This window comes from Lampris incognitus, chromosome 3 (genome assembly GCF_029633865.1).
Source record: "Lampris incognitus isolate fLamInc1 chromosome 3, fLamInc1.hap2, whole genome shotgun sequence".
In the NCBI taxonomy this organism is placed as follows: Eukaryota; Metazoa; Chordata; class Actinopteri; order Lampriformes; family Lampridae; genus Lampris; species Lampris incognitus.
This window is the reverse complement of record NC_079213.1, coordinates 7,461,701-7,482,933: the sequence shown is the minus strand read 5'-3', so window position 1 is coordinate 7,482,933 and position 21,233 is coordinate 7,461,701. Positions and strand designations below refer to the sequence as shown.

Below are 21,233 nucleotides of genomic sequence, written 5' to 3'. Positions count from 1 at the left end.
CATTCTGGGGAGGGCTGCAGACTACCACATGCCTCCTCCCATACATGTGGAGTCGCCAGCCGCTTCTTTTCACCTGACAGTGAGGAGTTTCACCAGGGGGACGTAGCGCGTGGGAGGATCACGCTATTCCCCCGACTGACCAGAGGAGGCGCTAGTGCAGCGACCAGTACACATACCCACATCCGGCTTCCCACCCGCAGACACGGCCAATTGTGTCTGTAGGGACGCCCGACCAAGCCGGAGGTGACACGGGGATTCGAACCAGCGATCCCCGTGTTGGTAGGTAACGGAATAGACCGCCACGCTACCCGGACGCCCCGGGGTTTGTTTTTCTTTTGTTAAGAACATTTTCTGCCTTTTTTTGTTTGTTTTGTTTTTAGGTTTCAAGTCGGGGTCAGGTGACCGGTCGGTTTGGAGAAGAGACGTTCACTCATCTGTCTGCATCGCATTACATTCACACGGACCTGTGAGACGAATGAAGGACAGGTAGACTACTACTACCCTTTACTACCCTTTACCCCTTCACAAGCAAATTAACGTTATTTTAGTGGCGTCGTTTAACAGTTTTGAGCCATGAAATCTGTTCACGTCCGAACAACAACTCTTCTGTACGTTCACCCGGTCAGTTTTACAACTTTTCAATTTATCTCCAAAATGAATTTAAATGTAGATGGACAAAAAAAAGTGTTTCATCGCAGAATGAAGGAAATACTTAAGACTCATTCCTACAAGCTAATAGAAATTAAACTGAACTGAAGGGCGAGAGAGAGAGAGAGACAGAGAGAGACAGAGAGAGAGTAGTAGTAGTAGTAGTATGCCCCTTTTTCCACCACATGGTACCGGCTCGGCTCGACTCGACCTTTTTTCGTTTTCCATGACTGGAAAGTACCGGCAGTTTGGTAACTGTTACCACTTCTCTGGTACCGCCTTTGTCGAGGTTCCAAACAGACTGGAGCGGGTACCAAAATCAACGCAGACCTGTGATTGGTCAGAGAAACGCGCCATTGCGTCATCAATGCGCGCGTGGGCTATCACCCGGCATCTCTAAACACCGAGGCGGTCGAAGCGGAGTTGGAAAACGACACAGAAGCGAGTTGAGCCGTGTTGAGCCGGTACCATGTAGTGGAAAAGGGGCGTAAGTGTTAGAGTTGTGTATTGTACCATGAATTGAGCAATACAGATAAAACTAAATTGACGCCGCTTTAATGACACAATCACCCCCCCTAAAAAAACAACAACACATAACAAAATGTGAACGTGAGCCTTGCACTGCAGGTGTCCCATTGAAAACGACAGGTTGCACGCCGATACAGTCGAAGCAAACACACTGATAAACACAGAAACAACACGTCCACAATTCCCCTGAAACCATACTGATGATTTTAGAGAAGGAAAAAAAGGGGGGAAATATGGCCTACCCATTGGGGGGGGAGAAAAAAACCCTGTCCTGTCTGAGTAGTTGTTGTTCCTTTCCTCCAGCAGGGGGCAGTGTTACTCATGTTACTGGTGTTACTCATGTTAATCATCGTGTTACTCCTGTTGCTCCATGTTACTAGTGTTATTTGTGTTATTTGATAGAAAATGATTGTACGACAGACAGGCTGCAGTCCCTCATACGGACATCCCGGCCCCAGTTGTAAATGAAAAGTAGAATCCCTGCATCGGCACGTGAAGTAGAAAGCCAGATAACACGACACCCTGTCAAAATGTGCACCGATATAAACGTACAACCGAGTCAAAACTACAAGAAACAAATACAAACTGGCGACGATATAAAAAGTGCTGCTTTGCAGCGGCATGAAACGCTGGTGGGCTTCGTGCAACGTGGGAGTTTAAGTCTGGACAGCTTTGAGCCAGCCGAGACTAAAGTGACTTTCGAACATAACATCTTTACAAGGATGATCGACGAAGGATTGGATTTTTACAGACAGCGAGGATTTTTAGTCAAAACCAGTCCAACTCAATATGGAAGCAAAGTCGAGACCACGACACGAGGCCGAGTTCAACTGTAAAGTCAGTCAGCTCCACTATGAAGAACCGTGTGTTGGTTGATCAGTTTCACCTTAAAAACAGAAGTTAAATCTGTTTCGTAAAGAAATTTTGACACCAGTATCTGAGATCAACCCAAGGGAAAGACCAATTTGATCTGAAATTGACGAAAAAAATGCTGTAGACCAGTTTGTGTCCATGATTAAGAGACTGGTCTTGAGTTCCTGCAAGTTGGTTGATGGAACGAATGCGCAAATATAATTTACAACAGATCTTAAACTTGTTCATATCTAAGCGTGTGAGTGCACAAAAGTGTTAGTTAGCGTTAGTTACATCAGTATTTCTTAATCTTACTCATTGAAATGTTTTGTTACACTTGCATGGACACTATTAAGAGTGAATTAGTGGAGATTATATCAAGCGGTTAATTCCATTTGGTTAGTATAATCGACTCTTCTTCAGCGCACTCGTTAACTTTTCATTAGCGACACTTCATATCCTACCTGAAGCCCAAAATGCATTTTACGCTTACTTTACTAGAGACTGCTTGCAGAGTTGGAGTTACAGGTAAACACTGTAATGAAAATGAATGAAAGATCAGACGTGGCGGGTCGCGACGACGCCTCATTGCTTTTCTAATGTCGCACGAGCTCGCCTGCACAGCTTGGTTGAATTCGTGACATTTTAAGGCAATACATCACTTTTTCTTTTTTTTTTTTTTTCCCTCAGAAATGACTCACGCCGACCAAACGAAATGTGTTTCCCTGTGTACTTGCATCTAAATGAGACGTACTTTATCGCAAATGAGCTGTGTCTGGGGGAAAAAAACTACGACGCACTTTTGCAGATAGATTTTTGGTCATTAAAACATTACTAAGGCCAGGAAAAGGAAAATACATTCAACCTCATTGGGGTTTATTAAATTGCATCAGTTTCTTGGAAGGTGTTTGGGGTCAAAGAACGGCATTTTTTTTTTTTGCCCTCTATTTTCTTTTCAAGTGCAGCATACATAAACTCTGAGTGCAATATGCAACAATAGATACACTATAGGAAGTTTTCATACTTGGATCTCAAGTAGTGAAAGGTTTGCGCAGGTTGACGACACAGCAGTAACGGTGCTGGAAAGGAGGGCAGCATCATACGCCGGCACCGGCGAGGCTGGCCGTGAACTCATCTGTTCCTCGTTCGTTCCCCATTTCTCAAATTCATCGTTATCTTAAGGATTTAGGAATTTTACGGCCCCCTACTGCCACGTTACAAACCAGTGCAGTTATACATTTGGTTTTCTTCTCTTTGCTTTGCTAACCTGAGCCACAAATATATATATCATCGCTGGATGGGTGAACTCGTTTATTTTTGACATCCTGGGTTCAGCATCTGGTTTAAGACTTTCTCCATGAATGGACACTGGTTCCCAGTATAAGGAATCCAGGAAAAGGATCCTTCTACCACCTCTACTTTCTGCAGGCAAATCTGCCCTCCCTCACGTCCCCTGACTCTGTTAGTAATTCATATTGGCTAAATAGATCTGGTTGGACACTGTACAGGTGAACAGGTGAATTCAGGTCACTGGTGTTGGAACGGTGGTACACGCTAAATACGACGATACTGTTCTGAAAGACTGAACTATGAGACTCTCCATCATGTTCTTTGATATGAAAACCTCCTGTCCTACGCATGTCTTTTGCATCTCTCTCCCGGCTGTGACGTTTTGTTTTTGGTTGCGGCTGCCGCTACCTGATTGACAGGTACGTCTGGTGGCCGTGGCGGTGGTACAACACAGTGTGTGTAGACTTTGGCAGTTTCGTGTTGGAAGAGCCTGGAAAGTGACAACCCCCCCCACAACGAGGACGCCTCTCGGCTTTGGAGCTCGACTTGATCGCGTCGGAGGGCGTTCGAGGGTCGTCGACGTCAGTGAAGGTGGCAGCCTTCGGTTCAAGTTGGCGGTATTTGGTGGTTGGTGAGCTGTTGGGACTGACGGAGAGGTCTAGATGTTGGTCTCCCGCTGCATGGGCTCCTCGCCTTTCTCACTTTCGTTGACCAGCTCCGTCGCGGCCGCCAGGGTGTCCCCGTCGGCCTCCTTCTGGTCCCCGTCCTGGATCTGGTCCCGGTCGGGGTCCTCGGTCTCGGTCTGTTTGTACATCTCCGCCCGCTTGCGTTCCTGCTCGAGGAGTCTGTAGTTGATGAAGTTGCCGATGAAAAGCCAAATACTGGCCACGATCACGATGACCCCGCAGCAAAAATACATGTACTTGTAGCTTTTGGTGACGTCCACCAGCTTCCCTGCAAGAATGCAAATTGTCAGGTGTTAAATTCCATCTTACAACTGCAAACTCTTAAATTATTGCTAAGTGTGCTATTTTTACTTGACCATCGATTTAATTCTTTTTTGGGGGGGGGATTTTTGCCCCTTTTTCTCCCCAATTGTACTGGTCCAATTATCCCACTCTTCTGAGCTATCCCAGTCGCTGCTCCACCCCCTCTGCCGATCCGGGGAGGGCTGCAGACTACCACATGCCTCCTCTAATACATGTGGCATCACCAGCTGCCTCTTTTCACCTGACAGTGAGGAGTTTCACCAGGGGGATGTAGCGCATGGGAGGATCACGCTATTCCCCCCAGTTTCCAGCCCCCCCCCCCGAACAGACGCCCCGACTGACCAGAGGAGGCACTAGTGCAGTGACCAGGAGACACATACCCACATTTGGCTTCCCACCCGCAGACACAGCCAATTGTGTCTCTAGGGACACCCGACCAAGCTGGAGGTAACACAGGGATTCGAACCGCCGATCCCTGTGTTGGTAGGCAACGGAATAGACCGCCACGCAACCCGGACGCCCCGAATTGTTTTAATTTTCATTGGCTGTTGTTGAATCTAAAGCGTTTTTAAGGTTTTGTTGCCTTTTTTCTGCTTGTGATTGTTTTAATTTGCTTTTTTCTCATGTAAAGCAACTGGAGTTGTATTTCATGTATGAATTGTGCATATAAATTAAGTCTATTATCATCATTATTATAATTATTACAATTCATCATCATCGTTATTAGTATTCTTGTTATCATTATTATTATCAGCATCATCATTGCATTGTCATCATCATCATCTTTTTGACAGAATAATGCCTTACCTGTAATCTACTTCACTGACTGACTCAGAAAACAGGTGCTTCATCATGAATTGATAACAGCAGATAAAACAATTTCCATTAATTATTTCAACATCAGAACGTAATTCTTTTTAAATGGATATCTGCAGCATTTTTCAACAATAATTAGCCCAAGCTTGACAAATGCTAATTCGACACATTTGAACAATAACCTCTGTGATTTGCATCCACTCGATTAAAAATGTCTGAAAGCACTGAAGGAACTTTGACTGAATTTTAAAAAGATTTTTGTAAATTAGCAACTCTTAAATGAGAGATGTAAGTTTTGTGATGAATGGTACCTGCTAGCGGCGGCCCGATCAGGACCGGGCAACACTCCACAATGGTGGTGAGTCCCACGGCACTGGAGAACCTCTGAGCCCCGACCAGGTCCATCAGCGTCTCAAACAGAACCGAGCTGACCATGCCGAAGGCGAATCCGAAGAAGATCGCGTACACTACCAGACCCGTGTAGCTGTCTGCCAGTGGGCAAAGGACGTGGCACACGCCGTTGTAGAGCACGGCGATGCTGAAGAAGTACTGGATCCTCGGCCGGATCCACCGTGAGTTGGCCAGCAGCCCCATGGAGGGCCTAGCAAACATGTCGACAAAAGCCAGGATGGAGAGAAGGAAAGCGGCCGAGTATTCGTCCACACCCATGTCCTTGGCATATGCCGCCAGGAAGACGATGGGTGAGAAGAAGCCAACGAACATGATAACGTTACCAGACAAGTAGATGAGGAAGCCGCGGTGTTTGAACAGCGACAGGTCCAGGTACTTGTTGATGATCTCCCAGGTGGAGCCCTTCTGTTTCTTGGTGGTGGCGACAGGGGCCAGCTCCTCATCCTTCTTGGCCTTACCCTGCAGCGGCTCCAGGGGCCTCATGAGGGACCCAGCCACACAACAGTTGAGGAGCAGGCCGCCTAGGATGAGGAAGCTGCCCCGCCACCCGAAGGTGTTGAAGAGGTACTGGTTGAGAGGAGCCAGGGTGCTGAGGAAGACGGGGCTGCCAGCCATCGCTAGCCCATTAGCGATGGGGCGTTTCTTGAAGAAATATTTGCCGATCATCGTCAGCGCTGGTTGAAGGTTGAAAGCTAGCCCAAGTCCTGGGAGGAAAGATGACAACAATACCAAACGTAGTGAATGATCTCCTTAAAACTCAAATAAAACCGGAGGAGACTTCTAACACCGATTTCATGGCATACAACGTATAGCATCGAAGCAGTTCAGGCTAAAAATATCATTAAGCACAACTGAGATATTAAATACACAGAGATAAAATGTATTAAGTGTCAACAGAACCTCCAGGGGTCCGTTTTAGACGGGCTTCCATAGGTGACAAGCTAATCAGATGGTACCCGTCAGATATTGGACATCACGGAAGTGACCTACGGGCTATTTTAGCTGTGGAAAATGTAATTATTGTGCAAATATGAAGAGTAACTCATCAACAGATATGCTCATTAAAACTACCCAGTCTAATGTTTTACAAACTACAATACAGCAGTAGCAGTAAACAGACTGGAATGTCAAGTCGAGTCAAGTCAGTTTTATTTTTATAGCCCAATATCACAAATTACAAATTTGCCTCAAGGGGCTTTACAGCAATGCAACAGACTGTCCTTAGACCTTCGCATCAGATAAGGAACAACTCCCTTAAAATGAAAACCTTTAACAGGGAGAAAGAAATAGGGAGAAACCTCAGGGAGAGCAACAGAGGAGGGAATGTGACTGAAGATGTTTTCATGATAGCCTGACCCAAATAGAGGCTTACAGATAGCATCGCTTAACACAAATACGCCATACATACAATCCTGTACTAACACCATTGTGGTTGTACAGACTCCTATTTTATTCCTCGTTCTAAATCTACCTAGTTGCTCTTTTCTTTTAAACCCTATACTCAGAAGCAGATGCTAATCTAATTAACTCTAAATGGGCTTAATTGAGGGGATCTGGTGCGATTTACCTCCAATAACGCCGATGCACATATAAAGCTGCACTACGTTGTTGCAGAAGGAGGCCAAGATCATGCCAAAGGAGCACAGGACACCTCCCATGATCACTACGGGCCTGCAGCCGTATGTATTCACCAACACACTGCTGATGGGTCCTGGAAGAAATGTAAGAGAGAAAATGTCAACACACACACTCACCACATTTAGGTGGTCAGGAGGACCCAAGGGAGTGCTTAATTAGCTAAGCCGGTTAGCGCCACAAGTAAGCGAGCGGCTCGGCTTCTAATAATAGACATAACTGGACTGTTTATACGATCTCACTCCTATCCTCTCATTAGCATAGGTGCCTACAATTTATTTATTTATTGTGATTTTTTTTTCCCCTCCCCAGTTATACTTGGCCAATTACCCCACTCTTCCGAGCCATCCTGGTCACTGCTCCACCCCCTCTGCCAATCCGGGGAGGGCTGCAGACTACCACATGCCTCCTCCGATACATGTGGAGTCACCAGCCGCTTCTTTTCACCTGACAGTGAGGAGTTTTGCCAGGGGGACGTAGCACGTGGGAGGATCACACTATTCCCCCCAGTTCCCCCTCCCCGCCAAACAGGCACCCCGACCGACCGACCAGAGGAGGCGCTAGTGCAGCAACCAGGATACATACCCACATCCGACTTTCCACCTGCAGACACAGCCAATTGTGTCTGTAGGGACACCCGACCAAGCCGGATATAACACGGGGATTTGAACCGGTGATCCCCGTGTTGGTAGGCAACGGAATAGATCGCTATGCTACCCGGACGCCCCCAAAAAAGAAACATAATTGCTCAGGAGATCAATTGTGGTGGTGGTGTTTTTGCCGCCATCTTATGTATGTGTGCATTTCTGTATTGTCTTCTTCAGCGCTAAAGGATGCACGTGCATTCCTGAATAAAAAACGGGTGAGTTTAACGGAGGGGATTCATCAGTCATTCACTATTAACATCTAGCTTTGTTATTCCTCCCATCACCATCCAAACACGGTGGCACACAATAACAAACTGACCAGCAGAGCAGAGTGTATTTAGAAGAGAGATTGGAGAATAATAAGAGAAGAGAGTCTTAAGTTATAACAAGAGGATAATTTACTGACTGTAAAGCCCTTCGTGTCTGCGTCATGATTTTGGGCCATACAGATAAATTTGACTTAAGTTATTTATCTTTTATTTATGTCAAGTAGTATTTACCATGCTCATACGTTGGTGTGGTGTAGGCCGTTTCATCGCTGCATGGCCTTTGCATTTGACCTCTTCGTCTCTTATCTGTCAGTTAAGTATTGTGCTCCAGTTTATTTGATGAGTTTTATGATGGTTAATGTTGGTTTTTATATGTGTCTGTGACGCACAGATCTGCTGATATGGATGAAGTATATATATTATATATATATATGTGTGTGTGTGATGGCCTGGCGGCCTGTCCAGGGTGTCTCCCCGCCTGCCGCCCAATGACTGCTGGGATAAGCTCCAGCATCCCCGTGACCCTGAGAGCAGGATAAGTGGTTAAGATAATGGATGGATGGCTTATGGACAGGAGAGTGAATGCATCATGCGGATGTTATAATGTTTTATTGCCAGTGACTCATTGTAAGTCCTCTCTGAAACACACTTACACAAAAACACAAGGGAGCATTCGGGCTGGTCATCTGCAGCAGACGTGCAAAATCAGATCAGTCCATCCAGACGCTATCGAATTACTTATTCAGTGAAATCGGATTTTCCTCAAGACGGTTTACTGTGAGCGGAGTTTAACATTGTATGGGTACAACCATTAGCACAGGCTGGGGGGTTGCAGCTCCACCTAGCGGTGGGTGCACCCCCCCCCCTTTCCCCCAGTAGTGGCAGATGGCCGTGTAACATCTTAGACCCAGCAGTATGCCTAGCTTTAACTAGCGTCCATCCGTCCATCCATTATCCAAGCGGCTAATCCTGCTGTCAGGGGGCGGGGCTTCGTGGAATGTACATTTTTAATAATAAAGTGAGTAAACACGCCAATCCAAACCTGCTGCACAGGCACCTTACAAACAAAACGATGACGTCATACCGTAGCGACCGGGGGAGGCGGTCGCTCTGACTGTCGGCGGTTCTGCGCTGGGCGAGCGCAATGGCTGATGGGAGTGTTAATGTTAAGATTTAAAATGGTGTTTTCATGATGCGGTGTTCGTGTTGTGGTTGTTCTTGTGTTGTTGTTTTGGGGGGTTCGACTCAGACTAAGTAGGAGGCAGTTTACTGACTGTAGGACCATGACTGGGACTGATGTCGCCACTTGAGAAATGAGGGGCGGGGGGGGGGGGCTCATTACGTTGTTGTCAGTTCTGGTCCGTTCTGGCCGGTGTGAATAAAAGAGCACTCCCGGGGTCGTGCGGTGTATGGGGGCGCGGGAATCGGGATTAAAAAGAGATCTCTGCCTCTTGCCTTACTCTTCCATGCCGGCTCGCCACAATACTTTAACAACCACGGGGTGACTAGACTCGCTAGCCCTTGGCCAACGGGTCGGACCCTTAATGTAGTCGCCCGTGGTGCGGGATATCCAGGTTCGCGTCCCGGCTGCGGCGGTTCCCGGCCGCTCTCTGAATTCACTGCAATATTTCTCATTTCAGTTGGCAGCCCCCCCTTCTTAAAACATCTTCCCACGAGCTTGGGTACAACTCAGGCTACGTTTGCTTGTGCAAAGACAGTGGGGGAAATGTGGGGCGAGTAATGTTGTGCCGCGATGACGGTTAAGGTTAGAGTTGAAGTTGGAAATGAAAAACACATTGGAATCCTATTCGAGGGAGCCACACTACAATGACACACACTACATAACGTGACGGATCATGGCCCATCGGGATGCTTCTCAGACAGCATCCGGATGTGGGCCACTTCAGGCAATGATGCGGCACTGCTGGTCTTCTTCTATACATGTGAGCCTGAAGTGGCCCACATGTATAATAGCAAATATGGCCCAAATATGCCAAATCAAATGTGGGCCTTTTTTGGCAAAGATGCGGTGCTCTGAGCAACATGTGATCTGGATGTGACCCTGAAGTGGCCCATGTGGTAAATGGTGAATATGGCCCAAATATCACAAAACAAATATGGGCCACCTTTGGCAAATATGTGGCACATGCGGCATTGCTATGGCTTGGTTCTGGCCCAGATCTGGCAAACAGGAGCGGACCGCCCAAGTGCCATCATTCCATGCGGTATTTGGGCCGGATTAAAGAGAGCCGACAGTCGGGTGTGGGACGGGTCCGGACCACAGCAATTTGGCTATCTGGGTTTGGTATGTCCACAACCGACTCGCGTCATCGCCCTATCTCCTGATGGGATGAGGGCGCCGTCCCCATCGCTGCGTTTTAACTAAAGGATGTGTGACTTGGATTGCGGAAAGGCAGAATTAATATAAAAGATGTACTTTTTTCAAACGATACCGTCATTTTCCAAACCGGAGGGTATTCGTGTGAGGCCCGGCGGTGTTTAAAAAGGCCTGACGAGGCAAAGACCCGACGACTTCATTTACGTTGTGAACCGTTTTGTTATCTCGACCTTGAGGGAGCGAGTCGCCCTCATTTGCATACTTCCTGTAGCGGCTGCTGGTTTCCTCCGGGGCGAAGAGGGACCGCCAGCCGACAAGACAGCAGAAGGCCCCTGAGCCTGTCTATTACATCTATCGCTCCCAGGAAAAAAAGAAAAGATAAAGACTTCTCACCTCCTGCCCATATTTCATTACCCGCTGAACAAAACCTGAAACCAAATATAACCACCTACTTTCCAGATGGGAGCCGGTCCTAGAGAAATAGTCATTCTGTTACAGACCCTTCATGAGAAATAGGTTTTGTTTTGTTTTTTCCCCCGTGTTCCAATTACGCATGTGGAAAGAAAAAGGTCGGTGAACTACATGTTGGGATCGCCAGTTCGAATCCCCGTGTTACCTCCAGCTTGGTCAGGCGTCCCTACAGACACAATTGGCCATGTCTGCGGGTGGGGAGCTGGATGTGGGTGTGTGTCCTGGTCGCTCAGGGCACCTGAGTGGGGAGGAGGGGGAACTGGGGGGGGATAGCGTGATCCCCCCCACGCGCTACGCCCCCCCCTGGTGAAACTCATCACTGTCAGGTGAAAAGAAGCGGCTGGCGACTCCACATGTATCGGAGGAGGCAGGTGGTAGTCTGCAGCCCTCCCCGGATCAGCAGAGTGGGCGGAGCAGAGACTGGAATGGCTCGGAGGAGTGGGGTAATTGGCCAGGTACAGTTGGGGAGAAAAAGGGGGGGAACCCCCCCCCCCAAAAAGGGTGAGATAACTAACAGTCCTCTCTGTATTGTTGGTAAGTCATGGCCTCGTGACCAAAGCACGTCAACATTAAACATTATCTTAGTGGTGCTTTAGCATACCGTTAAATCACTGTGTTGTTTGCATTGAATATAAATATTTTCCTTTTTTTTATTCAAATAAAAAACATATTTGATGACAAAAGGAAAATGTTCAAACCCATAGTTTGCCAACCACTGTCCTAAACCCTTAACCTTAACCATCAGAACTAAATGTCTAACCTCAGCCCTTACCTTAACCTTATCCGAACCGTGAACCCTAAAGTAGACCCGTAAAGAAGTGAGGACCGGCCAAAATGTCCTCACTGGTATGGCTAAAAACTCAAATTGGTCCTCACAACTACAACTGAACAAGAACAGACACACACACACACACACACATCTCCCTATACTTGTGGGGACCCCTCATTGACTACATTCGCTCCGTAGCCCTGAACCCTCAGCTGTGGAGCCACTTCTACACCGCAGTCCCTGACTCTGTCCTGTGCACATCCATCGTGGTCTGGTCTGGAGCAGCAGCAAGGCAGGACAGCAACAGACTGCAGCGAGCAGTAAGGACTGCAGAGAGAAATCATTGGTGCTGCCCTGCCCACCCTGCAGGACCTGTACACCTCTAAAGCCCAGAAACAGGTGGGCAGAATCAGTGCAGACCCCCCCCCCACACACCCAGGACACAAACCGTATACAAATTATTATTTTTATTTTTATAATTATAACATAAATATAAAGTAAAATATATAAGATTTCTAGTATATTTGAGTATACAATATAATATAATATTAGTCTATAATATATAAGCATAAATTATAATATTAGTGTATGATATATAAGCAATATAATGTGCCTCCAGTATGCTATCTATTCCATTTATTCTTTTTTTTGAGGGGGGGGGGTGATATATGCAAGCACTAGAAGCTGCTGTAAACCAGAGTCAAATTCCTCGTATGCATAATCACACTTCGCCAGTAAATTTGATTATGATAATGCCTAACTTTAACCTAATCCTAATCCCAGTCTTAACCCTAAACCCAAATCCTAGCTCTCAAATAGACCCTTTTCCTCGCCGGGACCCATAAAATATCCCCACAAGGTAGGTGGTTTCAGGTTTTGTAATCCTAAATTAGAAAAACCTGGTACACACAGACTCGAACTACCTCTCGTGTCATCGAATGTTAAACGGTAGTCATGTCAGACTACGGGTCCGTGTTGCTCAGTCTTTGTCTGTACCCGTGCCATTGCCCACTGACTGACATTGAACCCAATATGGCCGTGCTGACAAGTCAACAGAAGCCTGTGGTTGCTCACTGTGGCTGGCTCAAGGTCATCTCTCCCTCCCTCTCTCTCCCTCCATCTCTCTCTCTCCCTCCCTCTCTCTCTCTCTCTCTCTCCCTCCATCTCTCTCTCTCCCTCCATCTCTCCCTCCCTCTCTCTCCCTCCATCTCTCTCTCCTTCCCTCTCTCTCTCTCTCTCTCCCTCCATCTCTCTCTCTCCCTCCCTCTCTCCCTCCCTCTCTCTCCCTCCATCTCTCTCTCTCCCTCCATCTCTCTCTCTCCCGCCCTCTCCCTCCCTCCCGCCCTCTCCCTCCCTCCATCTTACTGTCTCTCTCTCCCTCTCCCTCCATCTCTCGCCGGATTAGCAGCATTGATCCAACACTGACACACAGCCTGCAGCTTTGCACTCGGTGCACGGCGGGGACACGGGGAAAGAGGACCGAGACACTGTGTGTTGTAGCCGTCTGATGTAACTGGAGGGAGGGTTGTGCAATGAAACCTTTTGATTGACGCCTGCCATCTCTTCCATCCGCTGTAGTCTTAACTCCTAATGCAGGCGATACAGGAAACAGTGTTACTAGATAGCAGTTTAGACCCCGCGCCTCCCTGTGAACTTTGTTCGGATGCGTGCAGGCAGTCGTCGGGACGTTTTTGTAGTCTAGTAGCAGATTGGGGTAAATTGGTGCCACGCCTAAGCTAAAATTGCACCATAACCATAAAGGGGGTTGATTTTTGAGCATATGGTAGACATTCAGCGTGTTTACCCAAGGAGTGAACTAAGATAGTGCCCACATCAGTACATATATGCTGTGTGTGTGTGTGTGTGTGTGTGTGTATATATATATATATATTTATATATATGTATTACTGTTAATGGGTCACTTCGTCCATAGGGTTAGTGGTTGTGTCAGGAAGGGCATCCGACGTAAAATTTTGCCAGATCATTATGCGGCTTGACAAGTCCGCCATCGGTGTTGTGCCCCCACAGGGTACCGATGGAAACTGTCGATTCCGCTGTGGCGACCCCTGGGAAACGGGGAATAAGTCGAAAGGAGAAGAAGACTGTTAATGTGTCACTTACCAGTGTGATACTCTACTGGGTTGTAAAAACATTTACAGGTTTCTCCTATTTGGGAATCTTTTTGATTTTCCTGTACGAGAACGGACTATTGAAAAACCACAGAAAAAAAATCTAAGATTACTATTGTATTTCCACGCAACACAAATACCGCAGCTATGCACGACAGCGCCTCTGTAGCAATGCTATAGGAACACGTTGTACAATAAAGAAACAGTAGTCATTTTAGTAGTCATAGTAGGAGTAGTAATAGTCATAGTAATTAATTTCTTTTAGCACTCCACTATAGTTTGTAATTGTCTCCATATTGTGCAGCGGCTCTGGGTAAAATAATAATCCTTATCATGTGTGCTAGTTATTGTGACCATCAATACTGATATTAGGACGACCAACAAGTCTCTTTTAATAGCTGTTAATCTGCTGTTGATCATTTGCCAGTGTATAGAATAATATAACTGATACAATGGCAAAAAGTATGAAATTAAGACCCAGGTTAAAAAAAAAAATCAATTTTCCTTTAATGTTGTATCAAAACCAAATAAGAACTCGTGATGGACTGTCAATGTAGGTTTGAAGATATTTCGCCGCTTGTCCAGTTGGTGTCATCAGGAAAACCGCAGATTATGACCATTTTACTTGATTTACTGCATCTTAAACAAACATAGTGTAACGACCACGGATGGGTAGACTCACTAGCCCGTTGGCTAACGGGTCGGACCCTTTAGTTGACTGGTTAGCACGGTCGCCCATGGTGCGGGCGACCCGGGTTCGCTTCCTGGCTGCCGCCTGAATTCGCTGCATAGGTGTCAGAAGTGGGATGGTGAGGCCGTGAGGCCGTCGGAAGCGTGTGCGCCCAGAGGCCCGGGGGAGCTCAGCTGGTATGCTGAAGCGCGGCTACTCGCTTCCCGAAGGAGGGGGGTAGTGTAACGACCACGGATGACAGCTAGCGGGTCGGACCCTTGAGTTGACTGGTTAGCGCAGTCGCCCGTGGTGCAGGAAACCTGGGTTCACCTCCCGGATGCTCCTGAATTCACTACAGTATCAACCACTTTGAAAGGCCCAGTCTGTGTTTGATTTGACCATATAAATGTGGGGTATATTTACATACGTAACTGCAGCGTTCGAGTTGGGAAATAAACATTTTGTCTTTCACAGCTGATGGTAATTGCAAATATGGGCTTGTTTAACTCCATTCTTTACAACCAAAACATTATTGATATATACAAACCCACGGCAGCATCAGGGAACACGAGAGACTCAGGTTTACTTGTTGCTTACTGTTGGCCATTGTATTAAGAGGCCTGCCAGTCAATCTGAGAGCGACGGCAGGTTCCAGTGACGTGTCATGTGATTTGGTAGCGGAGCGATCCTTTAGTTCACATTTGAATTAAGGATTGTACCTTTAAATAGCAAAGGACATAATACACCGGTCTTCCTGTCTCTGTCCATTCTTCCCCAGCCGTGGAAACTAAGATTACAAATCACATCTATGTGACATGCCCCGCGGGCAGGAGGTGTGGGTCACGTCCATGGACAGATGGCAGGCGTGGGGGGGAACTGCCGGGCCGAGGTCAACCGGGGTCACTGAGCCGAGCTAACGTCAAAGTACCAAAACTGGCAGGCGTCTGTGCAACATGTGGCACACAATATGCTGCCCGCTTACAACGGGGGTCTTTTTCATCCAACGGACCGCTGACATTTCTGTGACCCTGAAATCGATCTCATTCATGGCCGAGCTCTGATGAGTGAGCCAGTTTCACAACACAACACAACACAACGCCAGCACACAAAAGGTGAACGGTAAAGTCAAAATAGTCCAGTGAGAGAGAGATATGGCAGGTGGTCGGGAGAGGTGTGGGGGGGGGGGGGATGTATTATAGATGCCTATGACAGCTTTCTCCGCTCATCTCCCTGGATGGAAGACATTTACTTTTTAGCCTTAAAGGGAAACAGTCACAATTTCCAGCATCATCTCTCTACATATTTGCTGTGGGGATTAGGCTTGAGCGACGTGTTCGATACCACCGTTCTCCGTGCCCTAACAGGAGAACAGGACGTTATCCCCCATCTCAGAAGTTTCCCCTGACCGGATGTCGGTGTAACACTTGTTGAAGCGCAAAAGTGAACAAAGAAAGAACAGTTTACTCTCTCAGCAGTGAAAACCAGGACTATTTTTTGTACACATCGGCCGAATCTGTTTTGACTGCGTTTGTTTATTTCCTAGAAGAGTTGGATTTTGAGACTGGTGACGTTTCGCCATACGGTGACTGAAAAAATGACCCCATCTCACGGAGCACAGCAAGAACTGCTAACTACGCAACCGAAGAAGCCAACATACACGATGTAGGTCGGTTACCGTGAGCACAAACACAGATAGAGGCTATATGTGTGTTTATGTCTCGGGTATTCCGACACACCACAATGACAGATTTAGTTTGTTAGCGGGTCAGCCCCTCCGTTGCTAGCTGGCAAACCCCTCCACACCTGCTGAATCAAACGCTAACTGAACTCCATGAGGAAGAACGAATCTTAGACCCTGTTTACACTGGGTTTTAAAATGCGTTGCGGGCGATCGGATCACAAGTGGACAGCGAGACACGTCGCCGTTTACACCTGTGTCTATCATGCGTCTACTTGTGATCAGATTTCATTACGCCGAAGAAGATGAAGATTTCCTGTTACGTCCTTGTCGGGGACGCATCAGGACTCATTAGCGTTTATACTACAAAACATCGGTCAAATGCGTCTCAGACCACCTCGGCAAGGGGTTTGAGTAACCGGTTCACACCACGTATAGGTGGTCGTTTACACTTGTATTTAGCGCTGTCCACTTGTGAGCCGATCGCAAAAAAACTGAAACGCATTTTAAAACCAAGTGTAAACGGGGTCATAACGTCTCGAACTAAGTGCAGTTTCAATCGCAAGCTACGTACCGCGGTCGTAGTGAGCGGCACCGAATGCCCTGAGTATTTCGGCGGCATTTCAGACACTTTGTGTCATGGCTGCTAACGAAGCGTCAACCCTACAATGTACATAGGAACAGATGATGATGAAAATGGTGACAGTCTCGCTTTAAGAGACACCGAGACATGAATTAATATGACTTGAATAACGGCTCAGACGTTTTGATAAGGACTCTGAATGACTTGTCGAATGTATAGTCATCCGAGTTGGGTACTTCTAATGAAGGCTCCAACCTCACTGCGACCCTTTTTTGTCGCCCCCCGTTTCCTGCAGAAGGCCTTGGTTCCCCTCGTGATAGGCAAAGCGGCGCGGCGGGTCGGTATTTTGATTTACACAAGTTGTTTTTTTTTAGGTTTTTATAATCTACACCGAATATATTATTTACTGACGCCACGATTAACCGAACGAAATCACGTATTTCAAAAGATCTCGCTACGGACATTTTGCAGCCAACTCTCACCTCCGGCGTACATGACGGCGAGCATGATGGAGGAGATCCATGCGATCTGACTGTAGGAGGCGCCGAAGATGATCTGGATGTCTTTGTAGAAGACGGTGATGGCCTTCGGGAAGGCATAGGAGAAACCGATGGAAATGAACGCTCCCAACACCACGGCCCAACCCCAGCCCCCGTCCGGAGGGGTCACTGCAGTGGGGGGCGGCATCGCTGGCCCGGCTCACTCGCTGTTCACTAGCACCGGACAGGAAGAAGAGAAGAAGAACAAGAGGAAGAGAAGAAAAAGCCATTGCATTAAAATCCATGACATTGTGGCAAATATTACGATTATTATTATTAATAACGTTGTTATTGTAGTATTATATATAATTATTATTATTACAATGGTTATAATTATCATAACAATAATAATATTAAAAGTACTTCACCAATTACACTCTCAAAGTGCTACAAGCTAAAATAAAAAAAACAAGTAAAACACACAAAAGAGCGATAAAGAAGGATGTAAGACAAGTGCAAGGAAATAAAACGTGGATGTAGGCTACAGCAGATATACAACAGGTGGAGCAGACGGAGTAAAGTGAAGGACTCACATGGAAGGTCAGATAGCAGTGAAACACCATGTTGGAAGTGGAGAAAGCACGTGTGAACAAATACACCCGTGCAACCCTTCACCACCACCACCACACACACACGCCTACAGGCGTACTACACACACACACACACACACATTCTCACACTCAAGCACACCTTTATTACATATGTACACACCCACCCACTCATTCACACACACAGTATAAGTTCATTATCCTTGTTAGAGGGCACACACTCACTCTACCTGAGAGACCAGACTTGGCTCCGCCCACTATTCACCTTGTGTTCCACCTCCCTACCAATACACACACACACACACACACACACACACACACACACACACACACACACACACACACACATATAGAGTTAGTGAACTCATGGAAACAGGCCTGATACTGAAATGTGATATAAGGGTTGAGGTTTTTCCAAATCAGGTGTTTCTATTTACACAACAAACACCCAGTGAGCATGCATGAAACAGTCCCACAATGATGGGGACAGACGCCTATTGTCTTTATACACACACACACACACACACACACACACACACACACACATAGTGGTAAGTGGAAAGACTGAAAAAAGCATGTATGTTCTGACTCTTCCCAGTGACGTCACTTAAAACCTTTACAGCCCACATAATAATTCATCGCCCTTCAGCAAGCTTTACAGCTCATACTCCCAACATGCTCATCCGGGCCATGACATCACCGGGCCCGTGCGCAGGCGCAGCACAGAGCAACAGCTTGCAGAGGAATTGACAGCTCATGTTGGCGTGTCTGCATCACAAGCAAGCGATTACTCCGTGAAATCAGTGGAAGAAGAAGAAAAAAAAATCAGCTCTGCCATATTTGCAGAGCAAGCAGATTAACGCGTGTCACAGCACTGCAGTGTGAATGTAGGCGACGGCTCCCTATGGTGGTTACATAGAAAAGGGCCTGCGCTGCAGAAAATGACACACTTCACTTGGCAGGCCATTTTATCTCCTGTCCGGGCTTGGCAGCCTCACATACTGCTGTCGTTAGTCAGATTGTCTTAAAGCAATTTCAGATAAATGTATTCAAAGTAGCAGAATTTGCTTTTTGAGTAAGCCGCTGTTGAGATATTTGCTTGGGAGAAAGGGAGGCGACGTGAAAACAAGTTCGGTAGCGTTAAGATTCGACTCCTCGATTTGTGCGAGAGAAGAAACCGTGTACCCGAAGGAGGTGAATCAAGTGCAACTGGACTTGGTATGTATCCGTGAAGACGTTTCGCCTCTCATCCAAGAGGCCTCCTCAGTTCGTGCCTTTCTGACTAGACCAAGCCTCTTGGATGAGAGGCGAAACGTCTTCACGGATATATACCAAGTCCAGGTGCACTTGACTCAACTCCTTTGGATAACCATGACCTGGGTGAATGAGAACATTCACAGACAAGAAACCGTGTAACACATCAAGTGAGATTTCTTGAAATTAGGGAAACCTGCTGCCAGGTTAGTAATGGAATGTGATTAAAATGACCTTAGAAGTGACAATGTAATCAGATTACATTCAGGATTTGGCTGTGCCTCTGTGGAGGAACGGGGATTTGAGATGAGATAACACTGGAAACAAGGTTTGTGGCCGAACAAATGTAAATATGGACTTTTATTTCTGATAAGTCTTCACAAATGAACACAACTTTGATCGTTTTTAAAGCATAAATACAATTTATGAGCAAAAAAAAAAGCTAACTTTATGCTAACCTATGGATCTACGTGATGTTTTGTTAGCATCATGCTTTTCTTTACAATAATGGTGCAAAATTCACAAAATGAAGATTTAATGATCAATTGCAGTTCATTTAGCAAAGTGTCCAAATCTTGCACGCTTGTGTTGGCCACAGATCCTCTGACGCGTTTATTAAAAAACCTGGGAGTCAAGTTTTGACTCAAAGGAAAAATGAGTGGTATTTTCTGACTAAGTAAAACCGGACTGTTCTATTCCGGTAGCTTCGGGGAGCGGCTGCAGACGTCTACGGTTTACAGTAAGGTGGCGGGCTGAAGAAGGGAAATGAATGACGTACGATGAAGAGCGGTTGTAAAAGGCCCTGAAGGCAAACAGTTCCCGCCATCAATAAAAGATGCCATTGCATCTCAGCTCAGGTTTCAGTGTTGATGAAGCTCATACATATTTATCACCGCCAACGTGAATGTAGACGGGGTGCAATTCAGGAAATGAGTCACCCTGTGCCAGCAGATACAAGGATGGATGGACGGACGGGCGGATGGATGGATGGATGGATGGATGGACGGATGGATGAGCTCATGAGTAAGAATAAGCAGTTGTCCTCCAAAATGAAATATCAACCACCAAATGACGGCCTGTATTTGTGCACAACCCGAGTTGAACACCACTGACCCCCATCAGAGAGATTTTGAAAACTTATTTCCAAAATTGAGAAAATTCAAAAGGCTGCAAAAATTCACCTTTCCCTTTTGAGAAATTATCGTGTTAACTGAAAAAAAACGTTTGCCATTTGGTCCCAAGACCATGATACATAACATTGGTTCACATGGAATAACCATCAACACTACACAACCTGGACTACATAAGGGCCTGTGTCATCACTGTATACATGGCTCTTTTGCAGGGCACCTGTCATGTGCCCATCTTACACGTCGACAGCATTCCTACCAAGCATGCTAAAAACTGGACCGGTACATGAAATAGAAAATAATGATCCTCTGCACATATTCCACGCATCGCTCTTTTTACCAGCGTTGGAGGCTCCATTTGTGTCTTCTGAGAGCCATATAGTGGATCTAATCCAGACTAATCAGATTACTGGCTACTGAAACAACACACCCCGCATACTGGGTGTGACTGACGGGACGTGATGACGACGCATGAAGGAGCCCCGAGAACCCGTAAGCCGCTTAGGTGGTTCGGTCCCAATACAAAGCCCAAATCACACAGGCTCGTGAGACTGATGATAAAAGTGGGGTGATTAGACGGGGGTGGGGGTGGGGGGATGCTAAATCTTCTACACATGGACAACACGAGTTTGTTTTTTTAAGACTTCTTATGTACTTAGTGTAGTCAGCGTTAACGTACTGCCGCGGCGCACCAGTCTCTCCCTGCGTCCTTCATCCGACACCGCGCCGGGGGAACGTCCACTGACCTCTTCATGGAAAAGAAAAATTGAAACTGGGCAAAGACTCCGCCCCCTTTTGGGGGCGGTGCCTCATCCCGACCAATCACGCGCCGCAGAGGCGGGTACTTCCATCCGCCGTAGCGGACCGGTGAGGGGACTCGGGTCTCTACCAGGCGCTGGTGTTGTCCGGGCGGTGACCTTTAACGACTTAATGCTGGAAAGTAGCTGACGTGACTCTGAAGAGTGACGTCATATCAGCAGCGAAACATCGCTCTCATTCATATTAACGTTCATATCAGGTCGGAGGAAGGTGAACAGGA

At 46.8% G+C, this 21,233-nt stretch overlaps 1 protein-coding gene across 1 annotated transcript in view; it reads right to left on the bottom strand.

Annotated features, from left to right (window-relative positions):
* Nucleotides 1–2,974: 2,974 nt before the first annotated feature.
* zgc:165507 (uncharacterized protein LOC561188 homolog) overlaps nucleotides 2,975–21,233 on the bottom strand; it is a 37,272-nt gene continuing 19,013 nt past the window's right edge. The window contains exons 2-5 of the mRNA XM_056277273.1: nucleotides 17,206–17,436; nucleotides 7,102–7,245; nucleotides 5,435–6,238; nucleotides 2,975–4,272 (exon numbers count right to left, since the gene is read on the bottom strand). Of these exons, the coding sequence (XP_056133248.1) occupies nucleotides 3,977–4,272; nucleotides 5,435–6,238; nucleotides 7,102–7,245; nucleotides 17,206–17,410 (1,449 nt within the window). The 5' untranslated portion in view covers nucleotides 17,411–17,436 and the 3' untranslated portion in view covers nucleotides 2,975–3,976. The remainder of the gene's footprint in view (nucleotides 4,273–5,434; nucleotides 6,239–7,101; nucleotides 7,246–17,205; nucleotides 17,437–21,233) is intronic.